At 37.6% G+C, this 18702-nt stretch overlaps 1 protein-coding gene across 2 annotated transcripts in view; it reads right to left on the reverse strand.

The window, feature by feature from the left end:
- Positions 1–18702, reverse strand: part of ESR1 (estrogen receptor 1) — a 118583-nt gene that overhangs the window by 39282 nt on the left and 60599 nt on the right. For both annotated transcript variants that reach the window (XM_037391925.1, XM_037391926.1), the window contains exon 4: positions 16446–16778. In XM_037391925.1, the coding sequence (XP_037247822.1) occupies positions 16446–16778 (333 nt within the window). The remainder of the gene's footprint in view (positions 1–16445; positions 16779–18702) is intronic.

The raw sequence follows: 18702 nt of genomic DNA on the forward strand, positions 1-18702 counted from the left end.
CTTCCAGGAATATAGAAAGTTAGCATGACTTCACTCAATGCTTTCCACTTGCACAAAAAGTGCATACTTTTTCAGACCTGTTCATTCTATATCTTTTCAGGATGAGGAGACAAAAACAATCCTGAGGCTATTCCTGGTCCAAATAACCAATGCCTTGTTCAGGACAGGAATCTCTCCTTCCCTCTTCAGGTACACACCAGCCTAAGCTACCACTGAATGTCTCTTGCATACATCAGATCTAATAAACACTGTCCTATTTCAAATTTCCTATACCAAAACAGCTTGTAAGGAAGTTAGCCACGTGGAAGCAGATCTACTCAAAGTCAATATCTCACACCAACACAATCTGGATTTAGGGCTGTGGGAACGCTTCAGGGGTAGTGACAGGTAAGCACCACTGGTCAGACATACATTGTCTCCTCCTGACAAACCCTGGCCACATTTTTATGAAATGAAATACTGCTGGCTTGCCCAGGAGCGACATCAGTAGGCCACAGCAGGGCAGCAGCTTGGCCGGCACTGCTCCGGGGAGGGGGGGCCCGCGGCGTGCCCCGGCAGGGCAGGGGGACACCCAGCCTGGGAGCTGACCCCTAGCTCGGAGCTCTTGTGAGCGCTGGGGACAGTTGGGTTTCTCACTGAGCAGCAGCTCGAGCAAATCATTCTGCAGGATTTGATTGATTGGGAAAATCTGTCCTACGGTGGTGGGTGGCCAGGCCATGTGCCCAAAACCCAAAGGAGGTTCCTTCCTCACCCGGCGCTCCCTGGCGGGGCGCAGCTTGGCGGGGTGGCCAGCTGTGCTGCGCTGTAGCTCCGGCCGCGGCTGTCACACAGCACAGGCAGATCCACGCCGAGTACTTTTCTGCCCTGCCTTTCCTTGCATGTGTAACTGCGTCTGCCTTGACTAAACCACAGGTTTTTATTTTGCAACTGTTTCACTTAGTTAACCAAAGATTATTCCAGAAAGTGCATTAGCAGTACCAGTTAACACAAATACATTGAGGCCTTCCATCAGGGAACATAATAAAAGTAATCAGCACTCACATAGCACTTTACATTTTCAAAGGGCAATAAAGCTATTAAGTATTATTAAATGTATTTTATAGATAGAACACAGAGAGGTTAAGTGCCTCATCCAGGAGGAGGCAGGATTAGAACGGAGGTGTGGCAGCTCTCAGCGCACTCGCTAGTCCTTTCAGCCACAAAAAGTCCTTGGGGTGGAGAAGCCTCCTTGAACTCAAGTGCAAGTTGTGTCTCTTGCAAATCAGTAAAAGGCAAAAAAGACCCTGAAGCAACTGAACTTTCCTCAAAGAGAAAAAGGAAAGAAAGCCTTACCCAGTTAGAGTTGGGGGGGCGGATTGTTTAGCGTGTGAGCAGAAAACCTGGATGCAGGGAAGTAAACAAGAATTAATTCTTAATTGGTTTTAAAACAGTCACTACTCTAGGCAAGGTAAAAAAATCCTAGGCCTAAGCTTTCTTCCCCTCTAAACAAGCACTTTTGGAAGTTATTAAGATAACAACAAATCTTACTGCTAATAATAATTATAACGATAACAACAACAGCAACTACTGTATAAGATTATTGATAGGGAAGGCTGACTGCCAGTTTGCTAGCGAAAGTTTATCATACTGTTTTCATAAAGCAAGAAGGGAGACATATACATATTTTCTGTACAAAAACCCAAGCACTTCAAATAATTAAAAAAAAAAAAAAGTTCATTATTACAGAACAAAACCCTTTAGCAGTTGTTTAAAGCATGTTAATTATCATTCATCTCTGGGCTGTAACGCAGAGGTCTGAGACTCAGGCTACACTTTGATAACAGTAAGATGCTACTTTTTGGTTCTTTTACCACTGAGAGCTGTGCTACTTCTAAGGGAGTTCAGGCTTGCAAATAAAATACACAGGACATCGCATTCTGAGAATGGGACGACAGCAGCAGCCATTCCCAGTGATCTTAAGTGTAGGAATGGACTGTCAGCTGCATGTGAAAGCCTTTCTTTTGAAGGGCATGCCCTGAATCTTTCCCTGCACAGGTGAAGAAGGATACTATGCAAAATGCATTAGTTGCTAACCAAAATACTGTCTCTGCAACAGTTAATTACATTACGCCAAATTTATGCCAGTATGCAGGCTGTTTGCAAGTAGGTTTGAGGTTTGTTTTTTTTTTTAATTTGTCATTTTTGTAAGAGGTCACCACTATGCAAAATGTTTCCCATCAAAAGCAGATCCAGCTAAAATCATTCATGGGGCTGGTTATGCATTCTTGCCTGACTTTTACAAACTCAGAAGACACTCTCATAAATACAAGCTGTCCTCCCTACCTCATTCTTTCCCCTCCTTCCCCTCCCCACCCCACCAGGGCTGCTATTCTCTTGGTCTGTTCTGTTGGTTTAAGTGTTCAGCCAACTGATGAAATAACCCGGCAGAAGGAGGAGCGTGAAAGCTGAGCAATGGGCAGCTAGGGAGCACCAGCCACCTCAGATGGTTTATGCTTTGTGTAAACCTGCCCCGGGACTTGAGGTCATGTGCAGCAAGACTTGGATTTTTTTGTATGTTCAGCTGCACCCAAGAGACCATGAGGTTTTCAGCATTTACTTGACCTCCTTACTAAAGTACCAGGCTATGCTCCAATCACAACCTAAATCAACCGTAAGCAAGGGATAGTTATGTGGCTCTTGAGAAAAATTGTTTGAGGCAATAGGTCTCTTTAGGTAATCACTTTTTAAGCAATCATAGATTTTAAGCAAATGTATAGTCATTGGAAGGGGGAAAAGGAAGCAGACAGAAGTAGACTCTCACATCTTTTCAAATGCCCTCAACATGCCCCTGAGAGGTTCACTTCAATAAATAGTTATCAGGGGAGAGGTTTAAAACCAAAAATCAATGTGTGAGTCTTTCCATTTGTTTTTCTCATTTACAGATTGCACCTATGTGCTTTTGCTACATCCTTTTACTAATTTCATAAGCATTTGCATTGGCAAAGGCACACTGTCTTGGGCAGCATCGCCCACCTGGCATTTGCTGCAGCCCTGGAAGACAGACATTGCTAGAGGAAGAGGACTCTGAAAAAACTCAGAGTAGGCAAAGGCAATGCAGATTTGTCACACAGTCTAATGGCCATAGGGGTGACAGTATAGGGGTGGCAAGTGAACAAATCTCAGTTAATGTGATCCTGGACACCTACTCTGCCACAGCCAGCTCACTTCTCTGCACTTCATTTTTTCCACAAATGTTAGGGTATAGAAATATTTCCATAGTTCTATTTTTTATTCTTTTTATTACATTAGTTATAAGAATTATATGAAAGACCTGAAGGTCGTCATAACACAAAGAAGATGATATTGGAAAAGAGATAAAATCTCCTTTGCAAGGTAACACAAGCAATGATCAGCTTCAGCCACACTTCTCAACTAACATTATCTATTTAAGGAATTAGAAGCTAAAATTAATGATTATTAACCCTATTATTTCTGACTGCCCTAAATTTCTGGGTTTATGCTTTTGATTATTTCAAATAATTTTGTTTAATGCTTTAAGCATTAAAGTTTCACCATTTCAATTTGTAGCTCCACCCATGTCTGGAAGCTTGAGAAATATCACTTTTGAGTTTAACATCTTTTTTAACTACAACAACTTTCATGTGATGAAACTGGGAGGGCTACCCTCTCCCCTTCTTCATTCATAAAATCCAGTCAACAAAGCAATAAGCTTTCTGCTCCACAGTCTATTCCATCCCAGGATCTACTGTACCCACCACTGAACCAATTAACATTCATTGCAGCAGCATCTGGAACTAGCAGAAGAGAGGATTATTTTGCAACCAAGGAAAAGAGGGAAAAATACTGTCAAGTCTGTAGTGAACTTGAAGATCAAAACTGCTTCAAGACTACAAATAGAAATTGCTCAGAACATAACGTGCTGTACCCAATAAATGAAGCATAACCTCAGAGTTCACGGTCTGGTCACTCTTTATAGCCATTAGGACATAAAACTAGCTTGACTAAGGCACCTGCATCCATTTTATTTCTTCAGATTATTCACTTTTGGAGAAGTCTTATTTTTGTCTATTGCACTTGTATGCAAGCAACAGAAACTATGCATGTACATGTACAGTTTCGTGTTCATTACACCGGCTGGTACCTACACCAAAACAGAACCACAAGCATATATAAATGAGGCTCAAATGTTTATTTCCCCTCCTATTCTTTTCACCCCTACATGACTGGTTTGGAACAGAACACAATCTCTGAAAAATTATCCAAGAAATTGTAATGACACATCAAAGAGAAGAAAGACAGCAAAATTAATTGCAGCAATTTCCTTTAACCACTACAACAACAAGAGCATTTTAGCAGCTGCGTGGGAGTGTCATCATATGACAGAGCAATTACAGGGAAAGAAAGACACTGGAATGCAGCTGGCCATTTGTATTAATTTTCTTGTCCAGAGAAACATTGTAAGTTGGCAAGCAGCATGTTTCAAAAAACCACATCATTCACTTAGGCCCCTTTTCTTCCACACTCTTCTTCAATGGATAGCAAACCTGAAGTACACTTCAGCATCTGCAAAGCCTCAGGCAACCTCAGGATGGACCAGGCTCAGGTGTGCATACACAACACAGGTGTTGGCCTTGGAGAACCACCACCTTATACTCAAGCTCCTATACTGCCTGCTGAGACACATGCTGAAGCTCTAGCTGGTTGGAAGCACTCTAACAGGGCATTTTACTTTCAAAAGTGGCAGTTTTATGATTTTAAAACACTCTGGAGAACATGTCACATTTCACAAAATTAAAATTAAAAAAATAAAACCAGGCTGGTTTCTATCAGGGAACATAGACCATCCCTCTCAGCTACCTCACCTTAGTTTTCAGCACTCCACCAGGCACCTATTTCTACTCAATATTGTGAAAGGTACCTAAACTTCTAGAATAACTAGGACACATTTTTCCAGAATTGTCTCCTTTTCATTTTAAACAGGTGACTAAAATATTCAAAATCTTAATTAAATTTATTTTGTCATATTGGATAAAATGTTTCATTTCACCTGAAAAAATTACTACCTAGCCAAAAGGTCAAAAAAAATGACATTTTGTATTAAGGGAAAATGATTTTTTTTACTGTTTGGATCTGCCACAAAACAAAGAAATTAATTATTCACACAACTCTGATGGAGACATCTGGAAAAGCTTTGGAACAGTGTACAAACTCATCCAAAGTAACCGGACCTATAAACCCTATTTGTCATCCTTTGTCAGGATGGAAAGTTGCATGGACTTTCATTACATTAAAAAAGAAATCACAGTAAAACTTTTTAATAAGTACCATAGCAGCAATTATAGATCAAAAGAAAAATGTGTAACTTAAAATTCAGCAAGTTTGCCCTGGAATTATCATTTGATATTTTTTTGAAAGTGTTTACAAAAGTGGTAGTTTTCATCTTTCCCATTTACAGATAAAATTTGATTTATTTTGTTTCTCTTTTTTCTTTCACTTGCATACGGAATGTGAGTTTGACGGATTCCTCATGGATGAGAATAAAACTTTTAGCTTGAATCAGGAAATAGATCCAATCCACTTCACACAGTTCAGACATAGGCTAGGAGACTGTTTTATGAATAGCGTCACCACACTGACCCTCAAGGTGCAATTTGGTTCATACATAGAGGACTTTTTTCAGGCTGAAAGCTCCTGTCCTCAGAGGCAGAACTGTTTGATGTAGGAGCTCTGAGGCAGCAAATATTATATGACTTCACCCAAATGATGTTGTCCACATTCGATGATATCCAGAAGGTCCTTGGGTTCTTATTAAATACTTCTACAGCTCATGTGTGATTATAAACATCTAGAAACACACTTAAATATAGTCCTACCCCTATTAACATCAGGCATTCTCAGCCTGCTCAGAGACTCGGAATCCAGGAGACATAACGTCAGGCTGGCAGCTTGTTAAGAAGGTGAACACAGCTCATCAGCATTACACCAAACTATTTCCAACATCCCATTACTGATTTATTTCAGAGCAGTTTCTGACAAGCTGATACTTCTGTCTCCCACCTACTTGAAACCAGCACTTAAAAGTTACTCTGCAACATTACATGTAAATAAAATATCTCCTAGAAAATCTGGTAACAATTATTCACTGTCAGCTGAAGAGGAGCAGATCTGAATTCATCAGACTGCAGTGATGGATTTTTATCAAAATCCCTCAGAAGCCCTACTGCTGATAAGGAAGGTACAAAAAGCCTCATCTGGGGTTTAAAGAAAAGAGCAGGCTGACTGACCTGTCTGCTGAAATAAGACAGTAAGGGAAACGTGTTGATGCTGCCTGGCGGTATCTCATTCAAATGCCAGGATCTTTCTTGAACACTTAATTAGAAATTGCCTCTTCAAAAAATAACCAAAACCAAATGCATAGAGTGGAACAAAGGCATAAAAATAGAGAAAAAAAGAAAGAGAGCTGAGAAACGTGATTTCAAATAAATTATGCATTTTAATATACTGCACTATTTCAGACTTAGTTATAATTAATTTTTCCTTAGACATGCTTAGCTGTATCAAAGCTTGCTTCTCAGAACAGCTTTGTAGAACACCTAGATAAAGTAGCATGTAAAACTTCTGCAAGATATAAACCACATTTGTGAGAAGAAAGGCATACTGGCAAGGCATAAAACAAGAGCATAATGAGCATTACTAAAAAAATAGCAGATTTAATTCGTATTTATACCTGTATGCTAAGAGTCCTAAATCAGGCTTTTTTTTTTGTTTCATAGCAGGGCTAATTACTGTGCTTCACAGCTTTCCCATGCAGCAGATAAAGTTCTGAGATGGATGGGTACACTGTGACACATTGTAATAGAGTTATACAATCTAACAGATCAAGGCATTGGCACAGCCAGGAGCAAAATTGGTGTTTTCCCGTAGTAAAGCAACATTCTTCCCAAAAGGCCTGGTGTAAAAGAACATAACCTTACATGTGTACCTGGGGGGGGGGGGGGGAAGTGCATTTGGTATTCATATCAGAGTCAGTGATTCTCCATAGCTGGGTTTAGATGAATACCAAGCAGAAAGAAAGTCTGCCGTATGATGCTTCTGTTACTTCAGGTCGCTATTTACTACCTGTACAGTACAAAATTGGCCCAAAGAACTTCCAGAAGAATTTACTGCCTTCCTGGAAGACAAAGACAGAAGAACAACTTTTGAAAAATATGCACTAGAATAGGCAACCAGTCACAAAGTAACTCAGCAAAAAGAGAGCCCCAGGGTTCCTCTGCCTTCCAAACAGCACACTTAAATAACAGCCAGTCTTTGCCTCCTGGGAAGTAAAGTCTCTTGCACCCCAGAGAAGGAAGCAAACTAAAGAGACTCCATGAACTAGGATTCATCTTGAGTGAAGGGGAAATTACCATGTTTTCTCTTCCCTTTAACTCTCCAGCCCCTCACAGCTCTGGCATAGCATGACAGAACATATTATAGATAGAGCAGAAATAAGTGAAGTAGAAGCCATACAACATCTACTTCAGCAGACAGGATAAAGGCTGTAAATGGTGTCAGTAACTGGAAGATTCTTGCCTTTTGTACAGGAGAGACTGGGAAAGACCTCTTTGTTGAAGTAGAAATAAAGAGAAACTAAAGTAGAAAAAGGCTTTAGAGCTCTATGTTACTATTGACACTACAAATACATGTGTTTTTTTCTAGCACACTCATATTAATACTTGCCTCTCTGTTCCCAGTATACCATCACCCTCACATTTCAACTGGCTCAACTATTTTGTGCTGAACTGAACTGGGGAAGTCATGCAAGTTATAGGCACACAAACACACAAAAAATGGTTTTGTTTTAATCCAGATCAATTCCTCTGCTTGCACAACCACCCCAACCCAGGGGGAAGCGGGGAAGCAGAAAGATAGGCACCACTCTAGCTGGCATTGCAGCTGGAATAATTACTTGTGAAACTACAATCCCACAAAGTATGTCCTACAAATGTATGTGAAACTCATGAGAAATACTACCTTTGTAGCAGTCAAACGAGATTTCTGAAATAGGTCAGATGTACTATATTCATTTATAGTAGTTATGGCAACATTATGATTTTAGCTTTATGCTCGTCAGTTGTTTATAATACAATGAGCATACCCAGTCAGAGACTGTTCAGTGTTTTAGTGAACACTTGAATCACTTGCCAGCAGCCTGTGTAGCCACTTCTCTATTTGCAACCATGTTTTCTGAGGGACAGCAGCTGTTGCAGAAGATCCTTCATTATTAAGCTATTGATAAGATTTAATATTCTCTAGGAAATTTACAATTAACCTAGTATGTCACATTCCTTATCTTTGTGAATCAAGTAAAATAAGATTTCTTGAATTTAAATTTTCTAATCACCTCAAACACTCCAGAATGTAATTTAACAGGAACACAATGTATTTTGCCGAGAGTCTAAATAAGATTTTGAACGGTACTGTTCCCTTTGTCTATATATTAACTTTGATTATGAGTCTCATGACTTCCTACTAGACTAGCTGAAAAAACTCCCAACCAAAATTCTCAAGCTGCAGAAACAAAAATCACTGAAATTCCTGCCAACGAGCATTTTCTTTTCCTGAGGTCAGCCTGCTCGTAAGGAATACCAGATACGCGGGAGAATCCCTTGGTACCCCCCAACATCCTGAGCAGTGCCCCTTTTGGATCAGAAAAGGGAGCAGGACACTAAGCCAACCTCAAGATCTTGATTCCTCCCTCCTGTTTCCAAGACTCCTCTGTTTAAGAGACCTAAGAAGCTTTAGGTCTAGACCTGAAGTCTATCTGCAGTGATAAATAATTCATCTCCTTCTCCCTGCTGAGGACTGTGGTGGACAGCTACATTTCTTAGAAGGTACTGAACTTCCCATAAGGAAGAGAGAAGGCAATATTTTCTTATGGCCACTCTTAGCTGAGAACAAACTCCTGGAGGAACAAGGCAATCACAGATTTCTCATTCCCCATTCCAATGTAGGATGGGATGTGCTTTAACTTGCTTTCATTACTTAAATTCACAGCAGTCCTTAACTAACACGCAGACAAAACAACATACTCTTTACACACGTAGTTCATTTCCTGGAGAGATAATCAAAGAAAATAAATGAGCAGCATAACAGATGTGTCATATAATGCACCGCTGCAGTGATACAGACAGGGTAAGAGCCTATCTAGAAAATAAATCTTTCCTAATTATTTCTATGTATCTTAAAAAACGTCTATGTATCTAATATGAGATTTTAGTGAATGAGTCACTTGAACAGAAAATTAATACAACTGATATTAAAATAACCTCTAAACTGGAATTACAGCTGATTGTGCTCAGAGATGTAGTACTGGAGAGAAACTAAAAGAAGTAGGCTGAAGTTATTAAACATCAAGTAAAAAGGGCCAATTTATGTGAGTTATGTGAACAGGGAACAATGGATATGTGCGCATGCACATACATATCGCATCAGTGCTTTCCAACAATCGCATATTCTTTTTGTAAATTATTTTAAGAAATAAATTAATCAGGAGGGATCATTACTTACTGTTTACTTAGAGCAGAAATTAACGAGCGTTTCTTGGAAAGCTCCAGGGTTCAGCATAGCTGAAGACTCTAAGACAGACATGTTCATCCAAGAGTGTAAATTACTTATCAGCTAAAGAAAAATAGCAGGAAATGTTTTTATAAAGGGATCATTTATTTTAGAAAGAGAATATTACAGTTTAAGTATTTTATTTCCTTACATTTTGGCTAAAACTATAAAAATTATTACTGTGGCTGCTCATTTTTGCCTCTTTGTTTCCAAAGACCAATACAATTTCATCTTCAAACATTTATTATCAAATAAACTTGGATGTTATTGAATGCCCAATAAGCTCAAATATGTAAGTAGTTCTTGTTGGGTGTTATTACTCATCTGCCACTATATTACAAATAGGTAAAAAATATTACTTACACTAAGTCAAATTTTGTTAGTGAAGATGTTTGTTCTTTGACATACATGGTTGGGAAGCCCCAAAATTCAAAGTTTTGGGATTAAAATATTTCTATCTCTGGAAAGTTCTGAACAGAATAGGCCTTGTAATAGCACTTTGGGTCTTGATTTTAAAACCATTGTGTACATAAGGAACTTTACATATGTGGAGTAGTTCCATAATCTTAATAAATGTATTTAGACATGTGCATACTTCTAAAAACAGATATTTACAGGGTAAATTTGTCTTAGATTTAAAATTAAATTTCAGCACATACTCTGTTCAGGGATATTTAGGTGGAGAGACGTATTTGAGGTTCATCATTCTGAAGAAGGCTGGTTTTTGAAAACATCATGTGGAGTAGATTACTGTAATTACTGTGCTGATCTAATAAATGGATGCCTATTTGAATCATTTTTCAAACTGTTCATTTCCACAAACAAAGGGAAGTAAGACATCTCTGGGAAAACAAATACTATAGCATTTAAAAAGAAATACGGGGGTTTTCCAACAATTACTGATTCACTAAACAAATGTTATGAAGGATGTTGTTAGCTACATTCCTTTTAACCAAACCAAAACAAAAAATTCCCAGTATCTTCTTCCTCTGGACCTCTTCAATGTGCTTCTCTACTTTTTGTCCCAGTTGGAGCCTCCTTGATGCTGGTCAACTTGCTAACCCTAGAGTTCTGATGCATTTATCTCCCCTTCCATATCCCCAATTCTAGGAACAACCTAGAGTATGGAAACCATTGCATTAGGATACCTCTTAAATTTGCACTATCACAGTTGTTATTCAGATGTTGATCCTTTTTTCTCCTGCTGTAATGTTTTCCCAGTCTTCAGCTAGTGAAAGCACTCTCTCTATTTTTGTTCCTATAGACACCTGCAGCCAAAGTTTATGTTCCTTTCTGAACACTTCCACTTCACTGTTCCTTCTTGGCTCTGGCTTTTCCTCGTCTGACACAAGCTTCCAGTGTATATAACCCTGTCCTTTAGAATCAGTGTCTTCCCCTCAGTCTCTCACTTTCAGACCATTAAGTCACATGGTCTCATTCTTTTCTTTCATTTAAATTCCTCTACAGGAGAAAATATACCTCACTGTGTTTCAAAAGCACTAAAAGACAATTCTATAGATTATAAAAATAAAAGCTACTTGCAAGAGTGGGTCTGTCTCATACAGCACCCAGAAGCTTGGGGAGGAGGATGGAAAGAAGGGGTTTGTTTGGTTTTACACAATATAGAGATGAAAGTCTAAAGATGTTTCCCAGACTAAGAAACCACAGGGATGGAAAGCTTTTATTTCAAATCAAATATTTTTAGCTTTGCTGACCTGCATAATCATGCAACTGCACGATACTTCTCAGTCTGATGTTCAAATTCAAACGGTGATTACCTTATTCCACTATAAGGACTTATCTCTTATGTGGTAATAAATTCAAAATTCACAGAAATTAAATTAACAAAAAGCAGCCATAAATTAAGATCCAGATGCTTGTTATCATTTCTCATTTGGTTACAGATCTTTTTGCTTTCCCTGTTTTTCCCCTACTAAGTCAAGGGAGAAGCTAGAGTATCGCTTCAACAGATTAAACTGATAAGTGGAAGGGTGGGGGTTTTTATAACATTTTACAAAAATCCACAGCAATCCCATTGGTCAAAGGAGAAGAGACTATAAAGCAGATATTTTGAAAGGTTTATCAAAAATTATTACAGGAATTGCAAACCATTCCATTTTTTTTAAGCCAAGTGTAAATTATTGCCAAAGGGATCACTACACTCAGAATCTCAGAAGCTCTGTAAACTGTTTGGCACCTAAAGGGTTAGTAACATGCACCACTCTTGTATAAGACTTCTTTCCTTCTCCTGCAAGCTGACTTTTTTTTTTTTTCCAAGGTTTAGAGTCTCTGAAGTGCAGTGTAAAATTGTGGCTATTGTTGGCGTCTTTACACACTGTTCCTAATTTAACAAACAGAGCAGTTTAGAAGGTCAAATAGGAAAACAATATCTTAAGAAAATAGCAACTTCTGTGGCTTTGAAATAAAAAAAATAACTGTGCCAAAATGTTTATCTCCTCGGTTCATGAAGCCATAAAATAAGCACAGCACCGTGAATCATCTCAAAACTTCAAAGCTTGTATGCCCAACGTACCATTTTAGGGCTATTAAGTTGTACAGCTACTGTACTTGTAGTAAATAGTTATACAAGATTGTAGCAGCAGTGCCAAAGATTTCACCCTTGCAACAGAATTTCCTTAAAGCTACACCCTTTACCATGAGCCTACTGTATAAGCTTGTAATGATTCTTACCATTTCAAGAGCTTCTTCACAAAAAAAAAATATTGATAATTACATTGAAAATACCGCCTTCCTTTAGAGAATACAGTGCTCCAAATATAGATATTAAATGATATACACAGTACACAGATGCTGAAATACAGTAAGTTAATTCCTCTGACATATCTGCATTTCTTAGAAAAGCTAAGTAATGGTTTTGCTTATTGCATCATGAAAACCCTCTAAACTATAAAACTTCATCCTACGAGACTGAAGGTGGTACTATATCTGCAAGATGTTATGTAAACCAAGAAGAAAATGGAAAACTATCTTTCAGAAATATGTGATTCAGAAATGAGCAGAACATTTATTAATCTATGCTGATACCTTGCTTACATGTGATTTTTTTGTGATTTATCCCAACTAAATGGTAAAAGGCTCAATTTACATGTCTAGCCCATCACAATCTGTTAGCGCGCACCTTGTGCATCTGCTTGCTATTCTAGCTGGCTGGGGTGATCAGAAGGCACCACTGGTATTTCACAGAGGCCATCTGGGAGGACTTAAGCCAAAATCCCCGTTAGGTCATGTAAAGAACAATCCCTGTGGGGCATCCTGAATTATTTGTATATGTCATAAGACACTGTGCGAGATTTTTGTTCATGTAATCTGGCAAACCCACTTATGTCTGTGGCCAAGGTTTAAAGGAAAATTAAAACAAGCTTTTAGGCCCTTGGCATATTATGAATTGCATTGTCATGGGAGAAGTTTGTTATGACCTCAGTTAACAATCATGTCATACTTAAATATTGAAGATCATTTTATAAGGCTATGCACAGGAAGCTGCCACAATTTCTCTTTTCCCCAGCAATTTGTTACACCACCAAGATTGCAGAGTCAATTTAAGCAAGCTTGAACTAATGCTGAAAAAATTGCCTTAAACATTTAGACCAGTTGCCACCTTCCCAATCAGGACATGTCTGCAAAGATGCCTCATTTTGGACGTTGTCTTCAGTGTGTCTTTATAACAGATCTCTGCCTACATTATACTACACAGTCCATCATAAATTGTTTTCATTACTCCTTTTTGTAGAATAGATTCGCTTCTATCTAGTACATCTTTAATTAGCTGTTTCTTCTTCCATGCCCACTTATTTACATCATCAGAAAGACTGGCTGACCAAAACAGTATCTTTACTAGTTACTTTGACACACTCCCCCTTCTTTAAAGCTTGCACAGCAAAATAAAATCCAAACATGTCTCTGAAAGTCCTTACACTTATCTGTAAATTATATCTTCATTGCATTTCTGCTCTGTTAATACCAGGTTTTTTCCTTCCCCAACAAATATGCTTTCAACCTAGTCATTTTTATTGACTTTGCTTCTTGCTTTCCATCAGCTAAGTGCCTGCATTTAGCTAAAAGAACTTGTGTGATGCTTCCAAGGCTTGAGAGGTGTGCATAGGAGAGGCTGTTTCCTGCAACTGTTTTTTTTTCTACTGGTAAAAAGCACATTAGTTTTTTAGAAAAAGATGTTTTTACCCTTAATTTTGAAACTTGAAACCTTAGTAGATTAGCTGAGAAAATAACTCAGTGAAATCCCACAATTTTATTGTATAGAATACTTTACCTGACAGAAAAAAGGTTATTCAGTTATTCTGTTTATGTATAAAGTATATGAAAATCCTCTCTAATTAAGCAGTATTGTATAATTCCTAGTAACAATGGAGTATTCAAAGGCAACATACTGTGGAGGTGAAAATACGACTTATATTGCCAGATATATTTCTCTTAATGTACATTTATTGCCAGTACATTCCAGCAGCAGGAAACAGAAAAACAGTCCAAGCAAAGGCCGTATCTTTGAAAGGTGATCAGTACTTCTAAGATTTAATATCAGCAACTAAGAACACTCCACCTTTTCTAAGGACCAAATGAGAGATAAAAAAACCCAAAACAAAACCCAAACCACATTTAAGCACCTAGCTCCAAAATTCCTACTCTCAGAAGACCCAATTTTAGAAGCAGGTAAACAGTTGAGCCTGAATTCTTTTAAACCAACTTTCTAAATTAATTTCTACTTTTGATCATGCATACCATCCTCCAACCCACAGCACCAAGAACCAGCTAAGTATCCAGCACTTTCAGAATCCCCAGACTATTCATATTCTGTCTCTCCTGCTTCAGGACCTTCCTTTGGTATGATTATTTGCACAGTGCCTAGTAGATGAACTATAATTGGGAAGGAAGTTTGGGGAGGTTTTTTAACCAAAGTTCGCCAGTTTTATATCAAACATCGCGTGTTAGAGTACTTACTAATGTACATACATAGAGTCATTTGGTTTAGTTTCTCCTTAGGAGCTATTTTGACAATTAACAGGCACATTTATTAAATGTAAAATACATTGGATATACATAAATAGTTGATAACCTTATAAATTTGATTCTCCAATTTCAGAACCTTGCTTAGGAAATAAAAGACATATTTGGTAAACCAGGCAGTTTTTTGATCATCAGACGTAATCATCTTGTGACAAGCTGTTTTAGATAGATTTCTGAATAAAAAACATATTCAAGTTTCCCTAACAGTATTGTTTTGTGTTTAATAACATTTTCATTAATTATGTTAACTATCAAAATCTAATGTCACAGAAGAAAATTTTTTTCCAGTTGGACAACATAATGAATTCAAAATGTGGTATATCCATGTTGAATGTAGATCAATGGATTTTAACAGATTTAGACTAATTGTATTTCTGAAACCAATAGAAAAGTCATTTGAATTTAGCTGTTTTGATAGTGAATAGCTTTAACACTATAAATAAATGCTCATCTTTCAAAAGCATTTTGTAAAAGCATGATCCAAAGCATACCTAAATTAACAGGAGAACCTGCCCTTGACTTGAACAGACTGTGGATCAGGCCTTAACCACTGTGACTTTGTCAAGAATAAAATTCTCAGGTGATTTCTTAGAAGATACGATGAGAAATGAAACACACAGAGGTTGTCATTGATCATAGCTGGAGCCCACAAAGTGGCATGTGAAAAGTGGTAAAAAGGGAACCCATGAGGACTGGGAAAGAGTCAGATTTTATGGGTTATTGATTTACCAGGAAGAGTCTTTCCAAGTTTAAATGGAGGAAAACAGAAAAATGGTATAACCTGAGTGTAACGTTGAGGTAATGTACTATGTGAGAGTTGCGGTGCTGTTCTCTAACATCCCTTCATAAAGCAGCTACATAATTTTAATTAAACAAAAGGCTACAATAGGAACTTAGACCTCAGAATCCCAGTGAATTATAAAGTACAAATTACCATGTATGCTGGTATTTTTACAAAGCTAAAAGTACAGCACGTGCAATAAATTTCTAATAAACATTAAAATTTTAACTTATGAAAAGTAGTCTTGTAGACTGAAATTTAAAAGAAGATGGACTTTAATTACAAAGCTACTATCTCATTTCATTTACATAAATTAATTAAACCACATCAATGAATGTGTAACATACTTTCAACCAAAAATGTTACATACTTCCCACAATTCTGTAATTCCCTTCTAGGAAAGATGAGTCATAGCTCACCAACCATTATGCACCAAAATGATGAATATAGAAACATCTAATTCCAGCAAGACAAAATTTTCATACAAAAATTGCTGTTCTCTCTCTTCTTCAGACCCAGAATTCATGGAATATCTGTAATTCATGCTCAAAAAGATAAACTGCCAATCAAATAAATAATACTAATACTTAGGGATTTAGTAGTGATTCTGAATTTATGGCTTACTTTACAGACATGAGAGTAAACTTTTCTTTCAAGAGAGATCTAAATAAGTAACATAAATTTATTAGAACCAATTGGTCAGATTTGGCTTTTAGTAATCTGTTTTTACCTTTAAATTTGCTGGGTTTTATCTGAAAAAAAGGATTTGCAATCAGAAAACTGCCTAACATTCTATACTGTGGGGAAATATCTTCTCTTAAATAAATCTTTCTTCAAAAGTCACTTACATTGCATTATAGGGTTTTTATCAACTAATTTAGCATAAAATTTGTGATATTTTATGTATTTATACTTGAATAATTTGCATGAATCAGAACATGTAGTGTGAAAACTAGTGTCTCTTTTTTTTATTGGTTTGCCACATAAAGGTTTCTATAGTCCATTGGGTTTGGGTTTTTTTCCTTACCTGGAACTCTCTTTGCCCAGTTGATCATGTGCACTAATTCTCTGTCTGCAAGGTTCGTCAACAGGGTCATCATAGAGGCTTCATTGAATGGTCTATTTGGGTCATATTCAGAATAAACTATGGGTGGCTCAGCTTCCAGCAAGGCACTGACCATCTGTTCTGCTGTCAGGGAGAGGGCTGGGCTGCTCTTCTTATGTTTAACCACCAGTGGACTTGTCCAAAGGGTGGGAGCTCTCAGCTCCGTAGAAGAAGCTTCCCCGTTCCTGGAATCCTGCTCCTCTCTTTGACGTTTTTGTTTCATCACTCGCCCACCTCTGCGGTCTTTCCGGATTCCTAGAGACACACAAGAACATAATGAACTCTTTTCCTTGAACATATGTATCACATACATGTGGCTTCAGCCAATCAGCAGCTGTTATCGGTAGGCCCAGGTAGCATTAACTCTTGATTTATTTTCTGAAGACTTCCTATATATGGAATCTTACATCAGTAGCTGGAGAGAAAAAGAATTTTTAAAAGTATACTATCAGGAATACTGCACTCTTCCCTAAAATTCAGATCAGTTGGGCTTATACAGGACTCTAGTGACACTGTATAACTGCCTTAGCCCCACAAAGGGAAGTCAGTAATTGGGAGTAAGTATTCATTACAGCACAAACTTCAATGTCCCAACCTCTAGCAGACAACTATTCTAAAAATGATCAATGATAACTTAATGATCTAGGTGGGCCAGATGGATCACAGAAGTAGCTCTCAAAAACTATCCAAGAAAGTTTTGCTCAAGTTCACTAATTATCTTAATTAAACATCATCCTATTATTGAGCCTGTGATCTTCATAATTACATAAACACTATTAAAAAAATCCTATTTTAAGATAAGCTTGTACAGCAATAAAGAATGTCATATAAGTCAATAAACAGAAGTGACAAAACAAAAGATAATTGCAACCTCAGAATCTAATGTGGGAGACCCACTGTCAAAAGGCTGTAATAATGACAACAGAAACTGTCTTTGTTATTACCGCACGTTTCTGCAATGTGCTTAGCACCACATGACCCTGAACCTTGGGATATTATCAAGTCAGCCACATCAATTAGAACAACATAAGACCTTACAGTGGTACAAAATCTCTCTTTGTGGAAAGGTTACAAGAAAAATACAACGATAAAACCCACGTGGACTCCAACCATAAAGGGAAGATTAAGTCTGTGAAAGTGGAGGAGGCACAGGCATTTTAAGGCTGAGTTAAAAACTTAAATCAACCATCAAATGGGGGCAAGGGGCAAAGAGATAATAAGAAAGGCACACAAGGAGTTGATCTATGAGGAGAAGGCAGCTTGTGATGGGGCTTATTCTGAAATTCTCATGCAATATGGAAAAACATCACTAGTCCCAGCTTGAAAATCAAAAGAAGAATCTACAGAGAAGGAGGAGGCAAACTATTCAAAAAATGGAGAAGAGAAAATGATTTTTAAAAAGCAAAAAACCCCCCCAAAACTTAGTTTTAAGACCTGCCAGCACTTCCAAGTGATCAATACAGGGCTTTTTCATAGGTAGAGGAGTGAGAAACACCATCTTTTCTTCGCGTTTTTCACACCACAAAAATTTAAACATTTAGATTCCCAGTCTGTTAGCAACATCTTCATCTCATATCCAATATTCCTTCATATAATGTTGAATCATATCAACAGGTGTTCTTTCTCAATCTCAAAAGAGCGGAGAGGATCTTTATATCTGTTTGCCTCTTTCTTTGAATATAGTGATATTTTCACCGAATTAGTATTTGAAGATCAATCACTTTTCATCTAATTAATTCAAAATGTAGGCCTCCAGATTCCATACTATTAATCTTTCCAGATAAAGTGAATTCAACAGATCTTTCATCACTCCTACTGCTTAACCTCTTTATATTTTCCCATTTGTTAAACTAGTTGCAAACCAAAAGTCTCAAGTGCATTCCTGCTGCCATTTTTCATTCAGCAATACCAGTTTTTCCTACCACTAAGCTGTTTCTGTTTGGGAGAGGAGGGGGAGATTCCTGCTATTAAGAAAAAATGCAAGACTTATTTTGGAAAAACATTCACTGTAGGTTATTCTCATCACTAGCTTACTTTGTTGCAGTACTGAATATCGTGCATGCTATATCTGTAACAGATATTTTTGTTGTATGCTTTATATCAACGTAATGTTTTTTAATTAAAATTGCCCTGTGAAAAATGCAAACACAATCACGTGAACCAAGCCACACATACACAC

The sequence above is a fragment of the Falco rusticolus genome, chromosome 6 (assembly GCF_015220075.1).
Source record: "Falco rusticolus isolate bFalRus1 chromosome 6, bFalRus1.pri, whole genome shotgun sequence".
In the NCBI taxonomy this organism is placed as follows: Eukaryota; Metazoa; Chordata; class Aves; order Falconiformes; family Falconidae; genus Falco; species Falco rusticolus.